Source organism: Apiospora phragmitis (assembly GCF_038363925.1).
Source record: "Apiospora phragmitis strain CBS 135458 chromosome Unknown utg000010l:1.0-9815664.0:1.0-9183399.0, whole genome shotgun sequence".
In the NCBI taxonomy this organism is placed as follows: Eukaryota; Fungi; Ascomycota; class Sordariomycetes; order Amphisphaeriales; family Apiosporaceae; genus Apiospora; species Apiospora phragmitis.
This window is the reverse complement of record NW_027117409.1, coordinates 2,563,039-2,581,565: the sequence shown is the minus strand read 5'-3', so window position 1 is coordinate 2,581,565 and position 18,527 is coordinate 2,563,039. Positions and strand designations below refer to the sequence as shown.

The 18,527-nt window shown below is 52.3% G+C and overlaps 6 protein-coding genes across 6 annotated transcripts; 5 read left to right on the top strand and 1 right to left on the bottom strand.

Moving 5' to 3' along the window:
• Positions 1 to 262: 262 nt before the first annotated feature.
• On the top strand, positions 263 to 1,441 carry PG994_010559 (tetrapyrrole biosynthesis- porphobilinogen synthase; the record flags this gene model as incomplete). Its single annotated transcript, XM_066861968.1, has 2 exons — positions 263 to 463; positions 533 to 1,441. 2 exons carry the CDS (start codon positions 263 to 265, stop codon positions 1,439 to 1,441), a joined length of 1,110 nt encoding a protein of 369 aa, XP_066711078.1.
• Positions 1,442 to 3,160: 1,719 nt separating this feature from the next.
• PG994_010558 (uncharacterized protein) lies at positions 3,161 to 4,786 on the top strand (the record flags this gene model as incomplete). The annotated part of the gene is made up of 1 exon (XM_066861967.1): positions 3,161 to 4,786. The coding sequence occupies one exon, from the start codon at positions 3,161 to 3,163 to the stop codon at positions 4,784 to 4,786; it is 1,626 nt and encodes a 541-aa protein (XP_066711077.1).
• A 2,403-nt stretch (positions 4,787 to 7,189) lies between these two features.
• On the top strand, positions 7,190 to 9,677 carry PG994_010557 (pentatricopeptide repeat domain-containing protein; the record flags this gene model as incomplete). The annotated part of the gene is made up of 3 exons (XM_066861966.1): positions 7,190 to 8,574; positions 8,649 to 9,446; positions 9,509 to 9,677. The coding sequence occupies 3 exons, from the start codon at positions 7,190 to 7,192 to the stop codon at positions 9,675 to 9,677; spliced, it is 2,352 nt and encodes a 783-aa protein (XP_066711076.1).
• Positions 9,678 to 10,002: 325 nt separating this feature from the next.
• PG994_010556 (mitochondrial 37S ribosomal protein bS18m) lies at positions 10,003 to 10,859 on the bottom strand (the record flags this gene model as incomplete). The annotated part of the gene is given in 4 exon segments (XM_066861965.1): positions 10,003 to 10,230; positions 10,292 to 10,537; positions 10,555 to 10,622; positions 10,754 to 10,859. The coding sequence occupies 4 exon segments, from the start codon at positions 10,857 to 10,859 to the stop codon at positions 10,003 to 10,005; spliced, it is 648 nt and encodes a 215-aa protein (XP_066711075.1).
• Positions 10,860 to 11,241: 382 nt separating this feature from the next.
• PG994_010555 (U3 small nucleolar ribonucleoprotein IMP3) lies at positions 11,242 to 12,066 on the top strand (the record flags this gene model as incomplete). The annotated part of the gene is made up of 4 exons (XM_066861964.1): positions 11,242 to 11,270; positions 11,330 to 11,432; positions 11,590 to 11,602; positions 11,669 to 12,066. 4 exons carry the CDS (start codon positions 11,242 to 11,244, stop codon positions 12,064 to 12,066), a joined length of 543 nt encoding a protein of 180 aa, XP_066711074.1.
• Positions 12,067 to 15,450: 3,384 nt separating this feature from the next.
• Positions 15,451 to 17,176, top strand: PG994_010554 (cysteine desulfurase; the record flags this gene model as incomplete). The annotated part of the gene is made up of 2 exons (XM_066861963.1): positions 15,451 to 16,563; positions 16,754 to 17,176. 2 exons carry the CDS (start codon positions 15,451 to 15,453, stop codon positions 17,174 to 17,176), a joined length of 1,536 nt encoding a protein of 511 aa, XP_066711073.1.
• Positions 17,177 to 18,527: the final 1,351 nt, after the last annotated feature.

Sequence of the window (18,527 nt, the reverse complement as noted above, 5' to 3'; positions counted from 1 at the left end):
GTCGAGTACGATTAATACGCTTCTTCCTGTTCGCAGTGCCTTCATTGGTCCCCTCGCGATTTTGGAGTCCGTCCCTGTTTCGAATACCCTAAGACCGAAAACGCTACAATTACCCGCCACCCATCAATTGAATCTCCGCGGCGGAGAATATCATCACCTCCTGGCACTATAGACGACGCTCAGTGACTTACAGCACCGCCAGCCTCCATCTGCATCATGTCGTTCTCTACGCTGGTGCAAGATCTCTCCATGCGCGACGCCAATGGCCCACGCCGACCTCGTGGCCAGGCTCCCTCGGTCTCTACCGTCGACGATCGCACCTCGCATATTTCTCGCGCCATGTCTTATACCAGTACGGCTGCTACCAGTGTCAGCATCGCTGGCGACATCGGAAGCCAGCTGCATGGCGGATACCACCACCCTTCTCGCCCGCTCATGGCAGGCTGAGCGCCAACTGACCAAGGTGAGTTGAAAAGGCAATCACGCAGTACATGCTGGGCTCAAGAGGCTAATATCCGCTTTCCGACTACAGTCTATGCTCATCTACCCTCTCTTCATATCCGACATCGAAGACGACGAGACATTGATCCCCTCTCTGCCGGGCCAGTATCGCCGAGGTGTCAATAAGCTGGTCCCTTTCCTTGAGCCCTTGGTCCGAAAGGGCCTTCGTTCCGTCATCTTGTTCGGCGTTCCTCTCAAGCAGGGTACCAAGGATGCCCTGGGTACCGCTGCTGACGACCCAACGGGACCCGTCATTCAGGGCATTCGTCTCCTGCGGCAGCGGTTCCCTCAACTGTTCATTGTCGTGGATGTATGTCTCTGCGAGTACACGTCTCACGGCCACTGTGGCATTCTGCGCGACGACGGGACACTGAACAACCAGCTTTCGGTGGATCGCATATCCGATGTCGCCATGGCCTATGCTCAGGCAGGCGCTCACTGTGTTGCCCCTTCGGACATGAATGACGGTCGTATCCGGGCTATCAAGCTGAAGCTCATTGAGGAGGGAATTGCACACAAAACTCTGCTCATGTCGTATGCCGCCAAGTTCTCTGGATGCTTATATGGCCCCTTCCGCGACGCTGCTGGTTCTGCGCCGTCATTCGGCGACCGCAGATGCTACCAGTTGCCTCCTGGTGGCCGCGGCTTAGCGAGACGAGCCATTGTTCGTGATATTGGCGAAGGCGCTGATATCATCATGGTCAAGCCGGCCAGCCAGTACTTGGACATTATCAGTGACGCCAAGGAGCTTGGCAGGGACCTGCCCGTTGCCGCCTACCATGTCAGCGGCGAGTTTGCCATGGTGCACGCCGCTGCCAAGGCAGGCGTCTTCGACCTGAGGACTATGGCTTTCGAGGTTACGGAGGGTATTCTGAGGGCTGGTGCCACCATAGTCATCAGCTACTTCACCCCTGACTTCCTGGACTGGTTAGACGAGTAGAAAAGGGAAACCATGACAGGGCTTCGCGACTGCTTTCACCGTGTTTTTGCTGCGATGATTTCTCCGGCGTTCAAAGGTTCGGAGGCTGTTCAAACCGCGGACCACGTTCATCGCATATTTGCTATGGACACGCATGTCCCGCGTTTGCCACGAGTGATGATTTGCGACACGATACCAATAAATCACGATTGCATTCAAACCTGTTCTTTGAATTTGGTCATCTGGCGTACGCCAAGTTCAATTGGGGCAGCGAATTCTATCGATGAAATTGCCTATTTGATCGTGAACTCTATTCTCCATTCAACCAGGGGCCCTTCTAATTAGCTCAGATTGACAGATTTGAAGAATGACTAGGGCTGACCTGACCAGCCTGCCAGCCCGAGCATGTTGCATACATAGTATACTGTATGTAGTGCTTTAGGTTTCGGGCGTAGTCAGGCCAATTCGAGAGGAAGCATCGGTCTCTTTTTATAATTTCCATGTGAGTGAAGGTTCATTAAACGTAGGTCGGATAATGTAAGAACTGAGCTGAAAAGATGAAGCGGTGCTGGCCCGAGTGTCAGTTTCGGCCGAACGCGCACGCTGTTGTTTCTCCATAAACGGTACACGAATCGTTTCAACATAACAAGCGCTTTTGGACTCTGCAACATCGATCGCAATCCCGAAACTGTTAGTGATCTGCCGACGTGGGCCCACGACATATCTCGGCATACGATTCTAGTGGGGGGCTACTGGGGATTGCCGGGGCTCCCCTTGCTGATCCTGTCTCAGCTTCAACCTTTACTAATGAGGATCACTTCTAGGTTTCCCCAATATAGGACGGGGAGTATAATCGGTACATGCCAAAGAGGCGTTCGCCGTTAGTCCGACGAGGGTCGACCTTACCGTTGGTGGCTTGTGGTCACAAAACATGGTAGCTGCTCCACGCGTGACGACGACGCACCCGACAAAGGTCGCCTGGGCCTGGTCTGCTGGCGGCAAGCGGCTCTGCGCATAGGGGTGCCCAGCCAGCCAGCCGGGCCAGTCCTCCAGAATAGGTCGAAATAGCGATCATCCTCGAAGAAGAGTTGCACTACTGGGTCGAACGTGATATGGTAGGTAGGTAGATTCGTCAGCTCTATCACCTCCGTCTTGCCGTTCATGTGAGTAAGCGTGAAGGCTTAGGGACTGGTGTTTCGCTTCTGTGAATTCATACTTCTTATCCTCGACTGATGCCTCGACTTCCCCTTCCGTTACCCAGCAAATTATTGATTTGAGTTCTCTTTTCATTCCTCTTCCGCCTCCTCTTCCTCTATCTCTTCCCTTTGCTTGTCGTTCGATCACCTCCTTGACCCGAGTCGTTCTTTGCTCCGCGGTCTGTTCCAACGGTGCTATTCAATCCATCACTCGTGCCCCTGTTCTTGAAACACCATACCCGTAGTTCCACCACCAGAAACGAATCAAGTGTCCTGGAGACGATCGAAGCACCCTCGTACACCAGGTTAACAACAGCTGAGTTGGCTTGGTTGGCTCCAGTGTCTTGTTGCAACACAAGCCCGCTGTAGGTTTCGAACGGCACGTCTCCTGGGTCAAAGGCTTGGCCTTCCAGGTCTTTAACCTTGTTGGGCCCGTCGTCCTTGACCTATACACTCCGATTGTCTGTCTCGAGGTTGTGGCAGGCGACCATCTCCTTTTTGTACACACTACTTCCAAGTCCCCGACTCTTCCCATTGCAGGACAATGAACGGATACGCAGCATCAAAATGGAACCTCTCCCATGAGGAGAAGCTTCTCTTGATCGAGGAGCGGTCGATGTCCGATGTGGAAAGCGAGAGCGGGAGGATGGACCTGGATCAGAGATTCCCGGCCCAACAATGGCTCTCGACGGTCAAATCGTACGGCAAGGCCTTCCGGATATCAGCGCTGAGCTCGGCGGTGATACGGTCGGCTATATTCCTTCTACCGAGCTTTCTACACCCGAGTCGGAACAGCCGTGAGCGGTTACGAGGTGGCGATAAACTGGGGCCGACGGCCTACCTGGATGGCATGCGCGGGCTGGCAGCGTTGTTCGTCTTCTTCTGCCACTACTTCTACACATCGTTCGTCATAGCCGAGGGCTGGGGCTACAATGATGCCAACTACCACTTCTGGAAGCTGCCTTTCGTGCGGCTGCTATTCAGTGGGCCGTCCATGGTCTGCATCTTCTTCATCATCTCGGGCTACGCACTGTCTTTGAAGCCGCTCAAGCAGATCCGTAGCCGCTCGTTCGAGGGCCTGCTCAACACCATTGCGTCCTTCATCTTCCGCCGCGGTTTTCGTCTGTTTCTCCCCACGGCGGCCTCGACTTTCATGGTCGTCTGCCTATTGCAGCTAGGCGCTTATGAGGGAACACGCGACTTCGCCTACGATCGTGACTATGTCCGCAACGTGGCCGAGCACCACCCGGTCCTCGAGGACACCTTTAGCGAGCAGCTCCTCCACTGGGCCGGCGAGATGTTCAACTTCCTCCACTTCTGGAGCTGGGAGAAGTTTGGCGGTAGCACGGGCTACGACGTCCACCTCTGGACCATTCCCGTAGAGTATCGTTGCTCCATGGTGCTGTTTTTGGTCTTGATTGGCCTCGCACGTCTGCGGACGGGTGCCCGGTTCGCATGCACAGCCATCCTGATGTGGTTCATGCTCCATAACGACCGCTGGGAGCCTCTTCTCTTCCTCGTGGGCACGGTCCTAGCCGAGCTCGACATCATCCGTGGCGCCCACAGCAACACCAGCGCCGCCTCTCCCCCAGCCGCCTCGGCACCTGCGTCGCTCCTGCCCTTCGAGGAGAAGGAGTCGCCGTCGTCCCCGCGCCCCTGCAAGTGCCGCAAGGTCCAGGGCCTGGCCTACGTGCTGCTCTCGGTGCCGGCCCTCTACCTCATGTCCGAGCCCGACGCAGGCCCCGACGGCGTGCCCGGCTGGGTGACGCTGTCCTCGCTGATCCCCGAGTACTTCTCGGACCGGTACCGATTCTGGCAAATGGTGGGCGGGGCGTTCTTCGTCTTCTGCGTCGCGCGGGCGCCGCTGTGGCAGCGCGTGTTCACCACGGGCCCGGTCCAGTACCTGGGCCGCCTCAGTTTCGCCATCTACCTCATGCACGGGCCCGTCACCCACACGCTGGGCTACCGCGTCCAGCACTGGGCCTGGACCGCGGTCACGGGCGCCGATACCGAGGCCGCGTTCCGGACCGGCGCCGTGCTCGCCGCGGCCATCAACATCCCCCTCGTCCTCTGGGCCGCCGACGTCTTCGCCCGCGCTGTCGACGCGCCCATCGTCCGCTTTACCAGGTGGCTTGAGACGCGAGTGTCGATCACGGCGGAGCAGCGCTGAGAGAAGAAAAGAAAAAGGCCACTTCAAAATATTTCTCGCGTCTGTTTTTCTAGTTTTGGCACTAGACCATTATTTACCGCCATTTCTTCGCTATGCCGAGGACTCAACAGCACTGCAGTTTGGCGCATAGGATGAAGCCATACTTGTTATTCTTCTTTGTTTTACGGATGAGCACAGAGGATGTTGGATTGAACGTGTGTACAATAAGAGCATCTAAATCAATCTCGTCACAGCGTACGGCACGTACGGCACGTACGCTTCTTGGGCAGGTCCACTCTCTTTTCTTCTCCTTGGTACGGGCGGAATCCGATCACATTGATTATATGGGGTCACATTAGGAGGGGCACAAGTTCCCCCACGAGACTGACTATACTGTACTTTACTTTACTATACCATTGGCGCATGGCGTTTACAGGCTTGGACTAAAAGGGCCAGCATTCAATTGGGAATCGGCATGGGTCTTTCAATGGGAGGTGGAGAAATCTGGTATCTGATACTTCTTCCATAGCTGAAGATGAAATTGATACCCATCAATTTATCAGTCATATCAGCTTTGATTCTTCTTAATAAACTCCTGTCACGTAGATGGATAGGTCGGCAGTCAGCTTGTGATCAACCTGAGAGGTCAGATCGAGATTATGCACGGTATCAATGCGAAACAACGGATGGATGTTTCGAGCGTAAATGCTTGACGTGAGATCGCCATTAGTGCCAATGCAGCCAACGCCCCTTTCGGCGGCTTAGCAGGCTTCGAACTAAGCACCCAGCCTTTGGGATCGCCGAAGGTAGGTTTTGCCAATGATTCTACCACTGGGTGGCGCCCGGTATATCGTGAGCCGACGACCTTGGCACACCCTCGCTTCATATTGCGAAATCCTAACGATCCAATCGGAAGCCGCACAGAGATACACTTTCGATGCTGACATGAATGGCCAGTCAGCAGTGGGGGAGTGGTAGCGAAGAGGGTTCGCACTAACTACCTTACTAATGACGGGTATGTTTATATGAGATGAAGTATTCTTAGAACATCGCAAGGGCAGGTCATTGTCATTAGCTCTCAATAACTACCCAGGTACCGCGGGTATTGACAACCCCCAACCAGTGCATTACTTACTTAGTGATCACTCACATTTCCGCTGGGCTCCCCAAGCCATCGCAACTCGAGGATGTCCACATCGCTGCGCCCATCTCTTTCCACTACCCAGTGCACCCTGCCGGCGCGGTTTGCCCTTATGGCGGTGGCTTTGGCACACTTGGACAAGTCGTCCGCGCTCCCCTCCACCGCTGCCCACGGTGTTGTCCTTGAATTAGGTGAGATGGACCAAACATGCTGTCGACCGTCAGAAGCTGGTGGTAGGCTTTCCCATTGTTGTCATTTGTGCCCGTTGCCGTCACCGAGAAGCCCGCCATCAGCCCCTTGGAGCTCAGCGACAGCGGGATGGGACCCGGACGTCCAGTCTGTCCAGATACTCCCAGAGGGTTGCATCAGACTACCGCCGCTGTGAGTTCGATAGGCCACGGGGATACCCCGTCGGCTTTCGTTCTTGTTCACGTACATGAAGGAGACAAAGGAGGAATCCAGCGCCGGCGCGGAGCTGTTTTGCGCGTCGGCCAATTTTCCTGCAGGTGTTGGTTCTCGAGCTCACAGCATACCTTGGGCATGCCTGGCTGTAGGAAGCGAGGGAGTTCACATGAGACCGGGATCATAGGCAGATAGTAAAAGTCGACATTCGCCAAATGGTCGTATCGGACCAAGGTCAGAGGCCGCAAGGCTTATGCCTTACATACCAATTCACCGAACGTAGAATGCTGTTTGCAGAAAGGTAATATATGCCTCTTTTCTTGCATACTTGTAGATACTTAGGTAGGTATAGAACTATGGACAAGCTAGATAAGTATGTAGGGTGAACGGCTTGGCAGCATGGTTCCAAACCCACCCAGTTCCGTGTCCTTGGAACTGTACTACTCTCAAGTCCTGCGACAACCAAACGTTTACCTGAATTAGCATCGGCTTTCCAGCCGTTCCTATGTTCAACAATCACTAGGGAGGAAGATAGAGTCAAGAGTGTATCGTCATAATTGACAGGTGGGGCGCGTTGCAGTCAGCTGGCAATAGCAGTGGCCCGCCAAGCAATGACGCGCTTTTAGCTTCTCAGTTGGAGGTGCTCCCCAGAAGCCAGTAGAATTGGAGCTCCAATATTTTTTGAACGCCCGCCGGCCCGCCGTTATGGTAGAACAGAAACCCCAAGCTGTGTTTGATGTGGCAATATGAGCCTATCTTGATCGCCATTGAGCTTCAATCATGCCCAGGCAAGTCCTCCAACAACCACTTGTTGTTTTATCATGTCGGACGAGCTCTAATTCTATAATGTAGTCGGCTCTGTACGTAGCTAAACACCCATTATGCGGTCGCAATTCACCCGCCATGTCTTGCGACGCCTACTTGTTCACCAGGCCGCGCTCCCGCCGTGCCCCCTCCAATCCCTCCCGAGACCGTCCACGAGTCGATGTCCAGTAGGAAGGCGGTCGGTTAGGATATCGCAACAACGGAGGACCTTCCTGAATATCTTTCAGAAGGCTCCGCGAACCCTGAAGGCCCCCGACGTCGAGCCCGGTTACGAAGCTCTGCTACAGTTTGGCTCCAATGACAAGGAAAACCTCCGCCCGCCTCCGAGGGAAGAGCTATTGAAGGGCTTCCGCGAGTTTTTCAAATACAAGAGGTTTAATGGCCGTCCGGTGAACTCGCTTCAAGTCCAAGTGGCGCAGCAAGTTTTCCGATACCTTTTACTACCTGCCATGTCCGAGAAAGACGGCTCCCTTACCGTTGCCGACCTGAGGACTGCCAGAGATACCCTACTCATACTGCCTTCCAAAGACGACCCGAATGCTGCAGTAGCCTTCTCCAAAGCTCTTTACCATGAGATTCGAAAACAACTCAGCGCGCCTAGGCGAGGAGCGAGTGCCGCGGAAAAGAACCTGAGCCCTGAAGCTCTAGAGCTATTTGATATGATCCCCTTGCTCCGAACACTGGCACAGAACGGACGAGCGATAGAAGCTAGAGACACGCTATTGGAACAATGGCCGCGGCTCAGCCGTGCTTCGGATATCGATATGGGTCGCATCAAAGGTCTTTGGACACCGGTTCTCCGCGGCTTGGCCCGTGAAGGTAACGAAGAGGACATGATGGCTTTTATCGAGACCATGAGAGTAGAGGCCGGCATCACTTACACCCAAAGTGTCCATGAAATTGTCACAAGGTTCTTTGCGCAGCGAGACGACGTCGCAAAAATGATGGCGGCCTTTGAGAAACCAATCGAACCCAAGGACCCCCCAAGGCAAATCACGGTTTCCGATGCCTTGAAATGCGCTATTCGACACAACGAGTTCGAATGGGCCATGTTAGTGTATGAAGGCATGGCCAACAGCATCGATTCATTATCGAACCCGAATCACGTGGAACAAGCCGTCATAATTCTCTACCAGTTCGCTGTACTGCTGATGGGGAAGGGCCCCGAGTATCTTGAACAAATGTTCAAAGTGCAGTATAAAAAGTACAAATTTGAACCCAACATGAAGATCATGAACGCGCTCCTCGAAGCGGCCAACGAAAAGGGGATGCCTATCTCGCCGAACGGCTTACGACGCTTGTCTCGAAATTTGGCCTGGAACCAGACCGGCAGTTCTATAGTCAACAGATTGATTACAGAGTTGCCGCTAACGACCTGGATGGTGCATTCACCTCCTACAGGTCGCTTCAGAATTTCAGGAGCGAGAGAGATGACTGGCCAGTGCTCAATAGGTTAATACGTGCGCTATGTATGGATTCATCACCAAGACACGAGAGCATACTCGAAATCACCAGCTTTCTGGAAGAGCAACATGTTACTCTCGAACCAGACACTGTTGTCTCGATATGCATGGCTTTCCTGAAAAACGATGAACAATATGAGGTGATCGATACGCTATCATTGCATACGATACACTTGAACCTTGAAGAGCGACAAAGCGTTTGCCAGGCCTTCGTGGAATACTGCTTGGACAAGTCAAACAGCACAGCTCGAGTCTGGGATGCATACGCCCTGATCCGCCAATTTTTCCCCGACGTGAAATTGGAAAGCCGAGTCCTGATTATGGATGCCTTCTATGACCGAAGGCGAGCAGATATGGCTTGTCAGGTGTTTGGCCATATGAGGCAGCATAGCAACCCCATTTTCCGCCCCACGGCCGAGACATACGTACGATGCTTGGAGGGTCTTGGTCGGTGTCCTGATGCCGAGAGTCTGAGAATGGTGCACAACATGCTCAAGATGGATACCACTATCCATCTCACGACGGCAGTCTACAATGCTCTGATGATTGCGTATACCGCCTGCGATGACGTTTCGAGGGCTTTGGATTTCTGGAAAGAGATCAGCAGGTCAGAGGAAGGACCAACCTACCAGTCATTAGAGATTGTGTTTAGGGCGTACGAGTTCTCCCCCTTCGGAGTCGAAGCGGCCCAGTCCTTGTGGGGCAAGGTTCACAAGATGGAGATCGAGATTCCGGCCAACGTCTATACAGCCTACGCGGGTGCTTTGGCCGCTCACAGTCAGCTGGAGCAGGCAAAGGAGCTGCTTGAGAATATGGAGACCAAAGTCCACCAACGGCCCGAACCAATAACGTAAGCCCTCCTCCATATGCTGCTAGCGCAGTCTTACCGTATACTGACGAAAGCACCTGTAGACTCGCTGTGGTATATAATGCCCTGGCTAATGACGATCTGAAGGGGGACTTTGAGGCGTGGGCCAAGGAGCAGTTCCCGCACGTCTGGAGTAGCCTCGAGAAGACACGGAGGAAGCGCGATGCGGAAGGACTGATGAGGTTCCAAATTTCACGGCCCTGGAAGGCATAACGCGTGTTTGCCATGCAGATAATCGAATGTACATCACATATTTCTGTCAGTACAAAGGGATATCGGGGTAGCTTTTACTGTACAATAGTAAAAATGTGTAGCCATATGTGCCTACCCACACCTTATGTGCCTCTTCTTGCCTCTTGAAGCTTTCTTACATATGCTTACAGATCACGCGTGACAATGTTGGTATCTGATGGTCTATTCCATCCATCTCGACAACTTTTGTACATGATAGTTTACACACGATGATATTGGTATAACGGAGCCTCCTTCAGGTTGGTACCACTCAAATCCAACCATCTGCCCGATGCCTTGCCTATTGTTAGATGAAGTTGCCGAATTTGCCTGTAGCTTGAGTTTGCTGCGGCGTGTTGCGCCCGCTCCGCATCAATAGCTCTGGATGGTGGTGTACACTGGGATGCAGCCCCAGAGCGACGGAGCGCCTGATCATCTTGGCGATCTTGCGCTGGTTCTTGTTCGTAAGACCGGTTTGCTGGCGCTTTCTGATACGGCCGTGAGGTGTCATATACTCAGAGACCACCGAGAAGTTCTGTGCCAAATGTCAGTTAGGCTGTACCAGATCCTAGCGCAGAAGGGAACGGAAGCCCTACCGCGTACATGTCCAGTGGTCGCAATCCCAACAAGTCCACCAAGTCACGCTGCACGGTCGTCATCTTGCGCCACTTGTTGGCCTCGACTTCGCTGAGATCCTTGGGCGCGTAGAGCTCGCCCTCGCGCCACTTCCGCGGCATCTGGCGCATGTAGTGCTCGCTGACACTCTTTCCCTTTAGGTCGCCGAGGACCTCGGCCCTGCGCTCGCCGAGGGCGCCTGCGTCCGCCGCTTCAAGTTGAATTTGCTAAAGATTTCGGATACGCCCTGGGTGGCGTCCCCGCCGCCGCGCTTCGAGGAAGGGGACGAGTCGAGGTTTAGCATCGAGGACGCTGGGGAGGAGGGGACATTTTGGCGAACTGTGGAAGAGTTGGAAGGGCTGGTCAGTCGGGTGTGCCTCTGTATTCCGGTGTGGGAAGGGGTGTATGAAGGGTGTATGCATGTGCACGGGAGTGAGACGTACTAGCCTGGAGAGGGGCCTGCTGAGAGAAATGGCAGGCTTGGCTCCTGAAGAAACTGGAGGAAGCGGGCTGCTTGAAAGCGCTGAGAAAGGGTATGCGGGGCGGCATCTTGGGCTGGTTATATTGAGCTCCTGCCTGGGTTGATTCCGGGCCTGAAGCTATTCGCGAATTGGACTGTATGTGGGCAGTGATGCCAGGCAATTGGGAATTTTGGACGGGAGGTACCTTGGGACGGAGTGAGCTTGTATCAATTAATCCGGTACAGCAATTTAAAGTTATCGGGCAGGTGTTATCAGTAGTGGGGCCCAAAATAATTCGAGATGGCGGAAAGAAGGCCGCTTTGCGACAAGAACTTTTGGCGCGTTGCAGAAGCATTGGCGGCATCGTGAATGCAACCAATTTTCCAATCCTCAAAGAATTCGTGGTTACCCTCGTTATCATCCAAGGGCTCTTCCAGCGAGCTCTACTAATTCTTTGAAATCCCCACAAGATGGTCCGCAAGCTCAAGCATCACGAGCAGTATGTGATACCCGTCGTTTCATTCAATCCAGAGTAACGAAGTACTGATCCCTAAACAGGAAGCTCCTCAAAAAGGTTGATTTCATCACCTACAAAAGCGACAACAACCACAGAGATCATGAGGTTATCCGAAGGTATGACTTTGTCTGCACGATGGACGCGGTAACCTCATTCCCTGAACTAGTCATGTCCAGGTCATGATGCAGCAGCTAAACTGGTCTTATTAGATATTCGATCCAGAAGGTAGAAGACTACCATAAGGTAATATCATCTCCCCTGAAGCATAGTGAATGCAGTTAACTAATACTTGGTGTTACAGTATAACCGTCTATGTAAGCGACCACAATCTGGCATGAACGCGCCTGAAGATGGCCATGGCTAACCTCAATGGATTCAAGGTGGCTCCATACGTCAGTATGCGCACAAGCTCTCGCAGCTCAGCCCAGAGTCGGCTTTCCGCAGGAAGCACGAAGACCTCCTGCTCGAGAAGCTCTACGATATGGGCGTCCTCGCCCAGACCTCCAAGATGTCCTCGGTGGAGAAGATCACCGTCAGCGCTTTCGCCCGGAGGCGGCTCCCCGTTGTGATGCAGAGGCTCAAGATGTCGGAGACCATCTCTGGAGCCATCAAGCTGATCGAACAGGGCCATGTGCGCGTGGGCACTGAGGTCGTCACGGATCCGGCGTACCTCGTCAACCGGTCTATGGAGGACTTCATCACCTGGTCCGAGGGCAGCAAGATCAAGCGGCACGTCATGAAGTACAAGGACCGCCTGGACGACTTCGAGCTGCTGTAGACGATGTCTATGCTAGGCTGGCCTTTGCCGTTTTGCTTAGTGGCCAAACTAGAAGGGAATTGCATGGCTGGGCGTTTAGGAGTTCGTACGGTTCTGTCAGTAATGTGACTACCTTTGATTTTGGTGGAAATCTTTCTTGGGTCTCGCTAGATATGTGCCCACCGGAAAATCTCGATTGAAGTTGTGAACTCATTTACGTCATCTAACACGTATATGTACAATTGTGGCATGGCATGTCAATGTCGTTTTCGGTTGGTTCCCTGCTGATTCTGATGGCTGCTCTCCTTCTTGAATCATTAGCCATCAATGATCAGGATTAAATGTCATCGCCGTTGAGGCCGATATACTCGTCGTACGGGCCTATATCCAGGCTTCGATTCAATCCAGGCAAACGGCAGCGACGGACTGAAAAGAACCCGAGAATTGCGCTGGCTTTGGACGGGCCTCATGCACCTTCTTGGAGGTCTCCAATGGCAGTTGCAGGATGGGCTGCAGCAATCAAGTCAGTTTGCCAGTCTTATTGCAGCCAGCGTCCCGGCCTCATGCAGGTCATATAGAGTTGGTCCGTTCCGATACTGAGGACCACCCTCGGCTTGCTATTGGTCAATATCGACGATTGACGTCGAGCAGGGTAACCCTTTGTCTATGTACTTAAAGGATCTCCCAGTCCGTCATTTCTCAGAGCTCTCAACCTGGAAACTAGTAAAACCTTTACTCACATCCATTATCAGAGCCAAGTAAGTGAATATACATGTACCTAATGTTAGAAAGCTTGATGTCTTTTGCTGATGGCATCGTCACCAAGGAGCTCCTTTGTGGGGAGACACCTACTCAGGGGCTAGTAGAACAAACATCACCAAAGAAGCCTCCAGAGGGGGGACAACGAGGGTCCTCCCTCGAATTTCATTCAGAGACGATGCAGCAGTGATCAAAGAGATGCCGGACATGGGTCTTCCCATCAGAGCTCTGGGGGCTGTGTGAACGGTCTAAGTGACTTTTCCGACCTCGCAGATGCGACTCCCCACTTCTTTGCCTCAGGCTTCGAGGGATGTCCAGGTCCATTGGTATCTTTCGACCACTTGGGAGGGGACGGCGGTTTATATGATCACGGTGTGTGCTACGCTCTTGCATGGCATGTTCCTAAATAGAGAACAGTAACGCTGATACTGACCAGGCTTCGGGACTTCAACTATTCAACACCCAGCTTCATTACCTCAAGAACAAGAATGGTCGATTCCTTATGGACCAGAACAATTTCCGGTATCGAGTTACTTGTCTGACCAACTGCAACACTCTCAACAGCCAAGTTACATTTCCACCCATGACATACCCCAAGAATTGGTCACTTCGCCACTCGAGTTATCCGAGTCTTCCTTTTCGAGTAGCATTGAGACACCCTTTTCAGTATTCGGAGCATGTGCTATAGCTCCAAGCCCGCAATGTGACGAAGAGATATGCTCGAGGGGTACCAGACTTACCTGTGACATTTGCCTGGCGTGTTTTGATACTAAGCGCCAGCTGAGGTATGTAATATACGCTCCGTACACCTATTGGATTCAACGCCATGCTAACGTTGAGGAAAGCAAACACAGGCTGTATCACAGGAAAACTCATCATTGCGGACACCCACAGTGTGGGAAGTCATTCTCTACATCGAAAGACCTGAGACGCCACCAAAGCAGCATACATGAAAAGCGGACGGTCATCTGTCCACAATGTGGCAAAGAACTCAGCGAGCGCCGCGACAACTTGGAACGACATATGCGTGAGTCTTGCACACGTCGTTAACTGGGATACCATGTGCTGGACTCGAGGCTGGGTGGCCGGAATATACATACGACACATCAACCCCTTCGATATATTGTCCTAAAGTCTCCGAGGCTGTGGGGGAGGATCAGGTTTATTGCGCGGACCCGGGGGTGATTTATCTCACCCTTTCGAAACCTACAAAGCCCACTGGTGGTGCCAACACCTGAGCGCAATCCACAAGATGAGGCAAGGTATCTACAAGATCAGACCATGCGAGCAGGACATGTTGGCACCACCAAGCTGGGGAGGATTAATGAATGGGCTTTGTCGGTTTCGAAAGGATGAATCAAATAAGCCCCGGGTCTGCCTATTTTCAGCGCATTCCGCGAGACGTCAAGTCACAGGCCACTTAAATACACAGCAGAAAGGGGGTGGGGACTCCAATGCTACTACATACTACTAATCCTGGCTCTGGAGGGGGGTCTGGTCCTTCGAGCTTCATCTCGTTTCTGCTGGTGGGCTGAGATGAAGCCCGCAGGACCACACCTCCCTCTAGTTTCTGGAAGAGGCGATCGTTAGTTGAATATATTCTTATGTTTCTCTTGGCTCATATGCCCAGACTTATGCAGTGTGTACCTTGTAGTGGGTAGCGATATATCATTCATGGAAAGATATATGAGCCCCTTTAGCACTGTCCTTTTCTGATCAACGAACATAGTCCTTCCTAGTTACTGTGATGTCTATTATGAGCCTACCAGTGGGTGTTACTCGCCTGCTTATATTTCCTCGGCTTTAATGGGAGGTGAGTCTTGGACTCTGAGGCAGCCTTCATCCCCCCTCTCCCACCTATTCTGGCGTTGTTCCAAGCCAGGTCTTGAAACACTATGGCACGTATACTGGTTGGTAGAGGAGTCTATATTCGAATATAGCATACAATAAGGCGTCTCACCATCTCTTTATTGGAATTGTATTTCCATAGGGGAGGCGTCGTTCCTCTCTCCATGTGGAGGGAGAGGGAGAAGAGAGCCCCAGACTCTGGAGGTCTTAGCACTTTCCAATCTCCCACGGCTGAATGATCAAAGCATAGCAATCACGTTCCCCGAGATGGCTTCGTCTGGCCATTTCCCAATGGGGCGGCCAATGCGTCATATAACCCAGAATCCCTTCTCTTGCGGGCAGTCCAAAGTCCCACCGGCGCTATCGGGATGTCCTCTTAGCTTAGTAGTCTCCGCGACACGATGTCACGCAACATGGTGCTCCGTTGTCTTCATCGACTCATTTCAAGCGGCTCAAGATATACCACATGTGACCATTGCAGCATAAGGTCAAGATTGGCTGGTATGTGTGTTGGAAGTTGGTAATTGATCGGCATCTGACCAATCGGAGTGGCTCATTGAATGTTCGGAGCCAACCCACTCGCATGATACATTATCCGAGCCCGAGGGCTTATCACCGAGCTCGATAGGTGGGAAGCTCGGCTCCGTCTAGTCTTTTTCTACGTTGGCCGCATCATGAATTTGTCAATTCGCCGCCGAACCTCAAGTTCGTCCTGGGAGCTCTTAAACTCTCCCACAACCATTTCCCCCATTTCTCTTCTTTTCTTCACACCCCATTTAATACCACACAAGAGTGATTATGGTCAACGCAGCTTCATCTGCCTTGAGGCAGGCCTCGCGCCTGGGTCTCAAACAATCTCTTACCTCCACAACCTCCCGCACTCTCCCCACAGTATCAAGAGCTGTCGCTACAGCGCCAGTCCGAGCTTCGCGGAGAAGCTATGTCTCGGAGAGCAAGCGAGATCATGCGCAGGTCAACGTCGAGACAGCCATTAGGTTGGATAAGAAAGACTTCATGAACGACAAGGGCGAAATGGTAATGCCTGGAGCCGGTACTCCCGCTAATGCCTCAGTCAGTCCCATGGCCGAGGTCTTGAAGGAGGCCACTCTGATGGAAGAAGGGCAGCGACCCATCTACCTCGACATGCAAGCGACAACACCTGTAGACCCGCGAGTGCTTGATGCGATGTTGCCATTCTTTGTTGGCGTCTACGGCAATCCCCATTCCCGCACCCACGCATACGGATGGGAGAGTGAGAAGGCTGTCGAGGAAGCTCGGGAACACATCGCCAACCTCATTGGCGCAGACCCCAAAGAAATAATATTCACCAGTGGCGCCACTGAGAGCAACAACATGAGCATCAAGGGCGTGGCGAGGTTCTTTGGCAGATCGGGCAAGAAGAAGCATATCATAACAACACAAACCGAACACAAATGTGTCCTCGACAGTTGCCGCCATCTCCAAGATGATGGCTTCGAAGTCACCTATCTACCAGTGCAGAACGATGGCTTGGTCGATCTCCAAGCTCTCGAAGCTGCTATTCGCCCAGAGACTGCCCTTGTCAGTATCATGGCGGTCAACAATGAGATCGGTGTAATTCAGCCTCTCGAGGAAATTGGCAAGCTTTGTCGATCAAAGAAGGTCTTCTTTCACACCGATGCCGCTCAGGCAGTTGGCAAGTTGCCTCTGGACGTGAACAAGATGAACATCGACTTGATGTCTATCTCATCACACAAAATTTACGGTCCCAAGGGCATTGGCGCTTGCTACGTACGAAGACGCCCAAGAGTGAGATTGGAACCCATTATCAGCGGAGGTGGTCAAGAGCGAGGACTTCGAAGTGGCACGTTAGCACCACCTCTGGTTGTCGGCTTCGGCGAGGCCTGTCGCATCGCCAAGGAGGAATTAGCGGTACGTTTCAACTTCCTTTCTTTTTCACTCCTTTTTCTTACCATGATGAACTACTCCATGCATGGCTTTCTGAATTCCTTGACCGGAATCCTTTTGTTGATACATAGTACACGCGTCTGACTTATATATATTACCACCTCTTATTGTTTATTGGTTGTATACGGCGAAAGACTGACTGACTTTGGCATAGTATGACTCCAAGAGGATCAAGTACCTCTCTGACCGCCTGTTAAAGGGTCTCCTGTCCTTGGAGCATACCACGCAGAATGGATCACCGGACCATTTTTACCCTGGTTGCGTCAATGTTTCGTTTGCTTATGTCGAGGGCGAGTCGCTGTTGATGGCACTCAAGGACATTGCCTTGTCGTCTGGTAGCGCATGCACATCAGCATCCCTAGAACCCAGCTATGTCCTTCGTGCATTGGGCAACAGTGATGAAAGTGCCCACAGCAGTATTCGATTTGGCATCGGTCGGTTTACGACGGAGGCAGAGATCGATTACGTGCTGAAGGCTGTCCAGGAGCGTGTCACATTCCTGCGGGAACTGAGCCCCTTGTGGGAATTGGTGCAAGAGGGTGTTGACCTGAACACGATTGAATGGAGTCAACACTAGAATACGATCTGCTGTGCTCTATCTCTAAATGCTCAGCCTGTTACGCTGAGACGGTTTGGCCAAGGGAGCGTAGTCACGGGGCTCCGGGGTGGAAGTCAGAACGTCTACGATCTCATTTCATTACAGAGCTTGCCCGGATTAGGGGGCAACAGACTCTTTGTACATTGGACGACTGCAACTGGTCAAGTTGCAATCATACGCATCTCTCGCTTTTGGACTTTGGAGTTTTTAGTACTAGGGCCAGGAACAACCACGCAAGCGATCACAGGGAAGAGAAGGTGTGATACATATTTCTCGTAGGGAGCTACGAGACACAGATATTACGTCATTGATACCATACTCATGTACAACGCAATACCATACAAGCCGCGCCTTAGCAATAGGCGCTTTCAATGTTCTGAACCTTTGATGTTGAAATATATCATCTCTGTGAGTCATACCTTGTGCAATGCACTGTTTCAAGTTGCGAAACTCAATGGGAGCAGGAAGGTATGTACGTGCAGGATGCATTCTTTCCACCCAGCATCAAACACTGCCCGTGACTGGGCCTTGCGTACATGCACTTATTACCTTGTTAAACCCCCCAGAAGACATGATGGGTTTTCAGCTCCCCTGCATGAGCAACTACAGCCTGAAGACCGGTCTTGGATGCAAGACAGACTCGCAATCTAAACGCGATTCGCAGGTAGGGAGGTTTGGTCTGGTAAGAACCATGCCGTGCATATGTAGAATGTTATAGCTCCAGGCCCGAGGCTGCCTGGCTGTCACCCGTAGCTGTCACCTTCAGGGGTGTTCAGAATATCGACCATGTTTGCCTGATCTAGGAAGGCAGCGGGCAACTGCTCATTGAAGGTAAGACACCAACCGAGAGACTTGTAGATACATATATTCAATCGCTCGAAAGCTCGAGTTTGTCTTATTTTTCGTATTATGTACGCATCTGATCTGCCAGCTGCCAGCTGCCAGCTGAGTGACTGAGTATGAACTATGTAAGGCGACTGCATCCTACCTAGGTAATCTTGAGGAGCGCGGGCAGGAAGCTGCATGCTGCATCACAGACGTACAATATCTACATGTACCTTACCAGTAAGGCCCAGGCTGCCAGGCTGCCAGGGGACTCCGATCATGTGAAGATACCAAACCAACCCATTGCTTGCCGTAATACACGTAATTGGCCTTGGGAAAGGCATGAGCTACCAAGCTTTGAGCGGTTTTGTTTAACAGATTGTATCATAAGGAGACAAAGAGGCGAGGCTGTTTTGCTGCAACCCCACCATATGATGTCATGCCGGCTCCCCCATGGCAGAAATCCATACAAGGCGACTCACACTTACACGAATAATCGATCGAG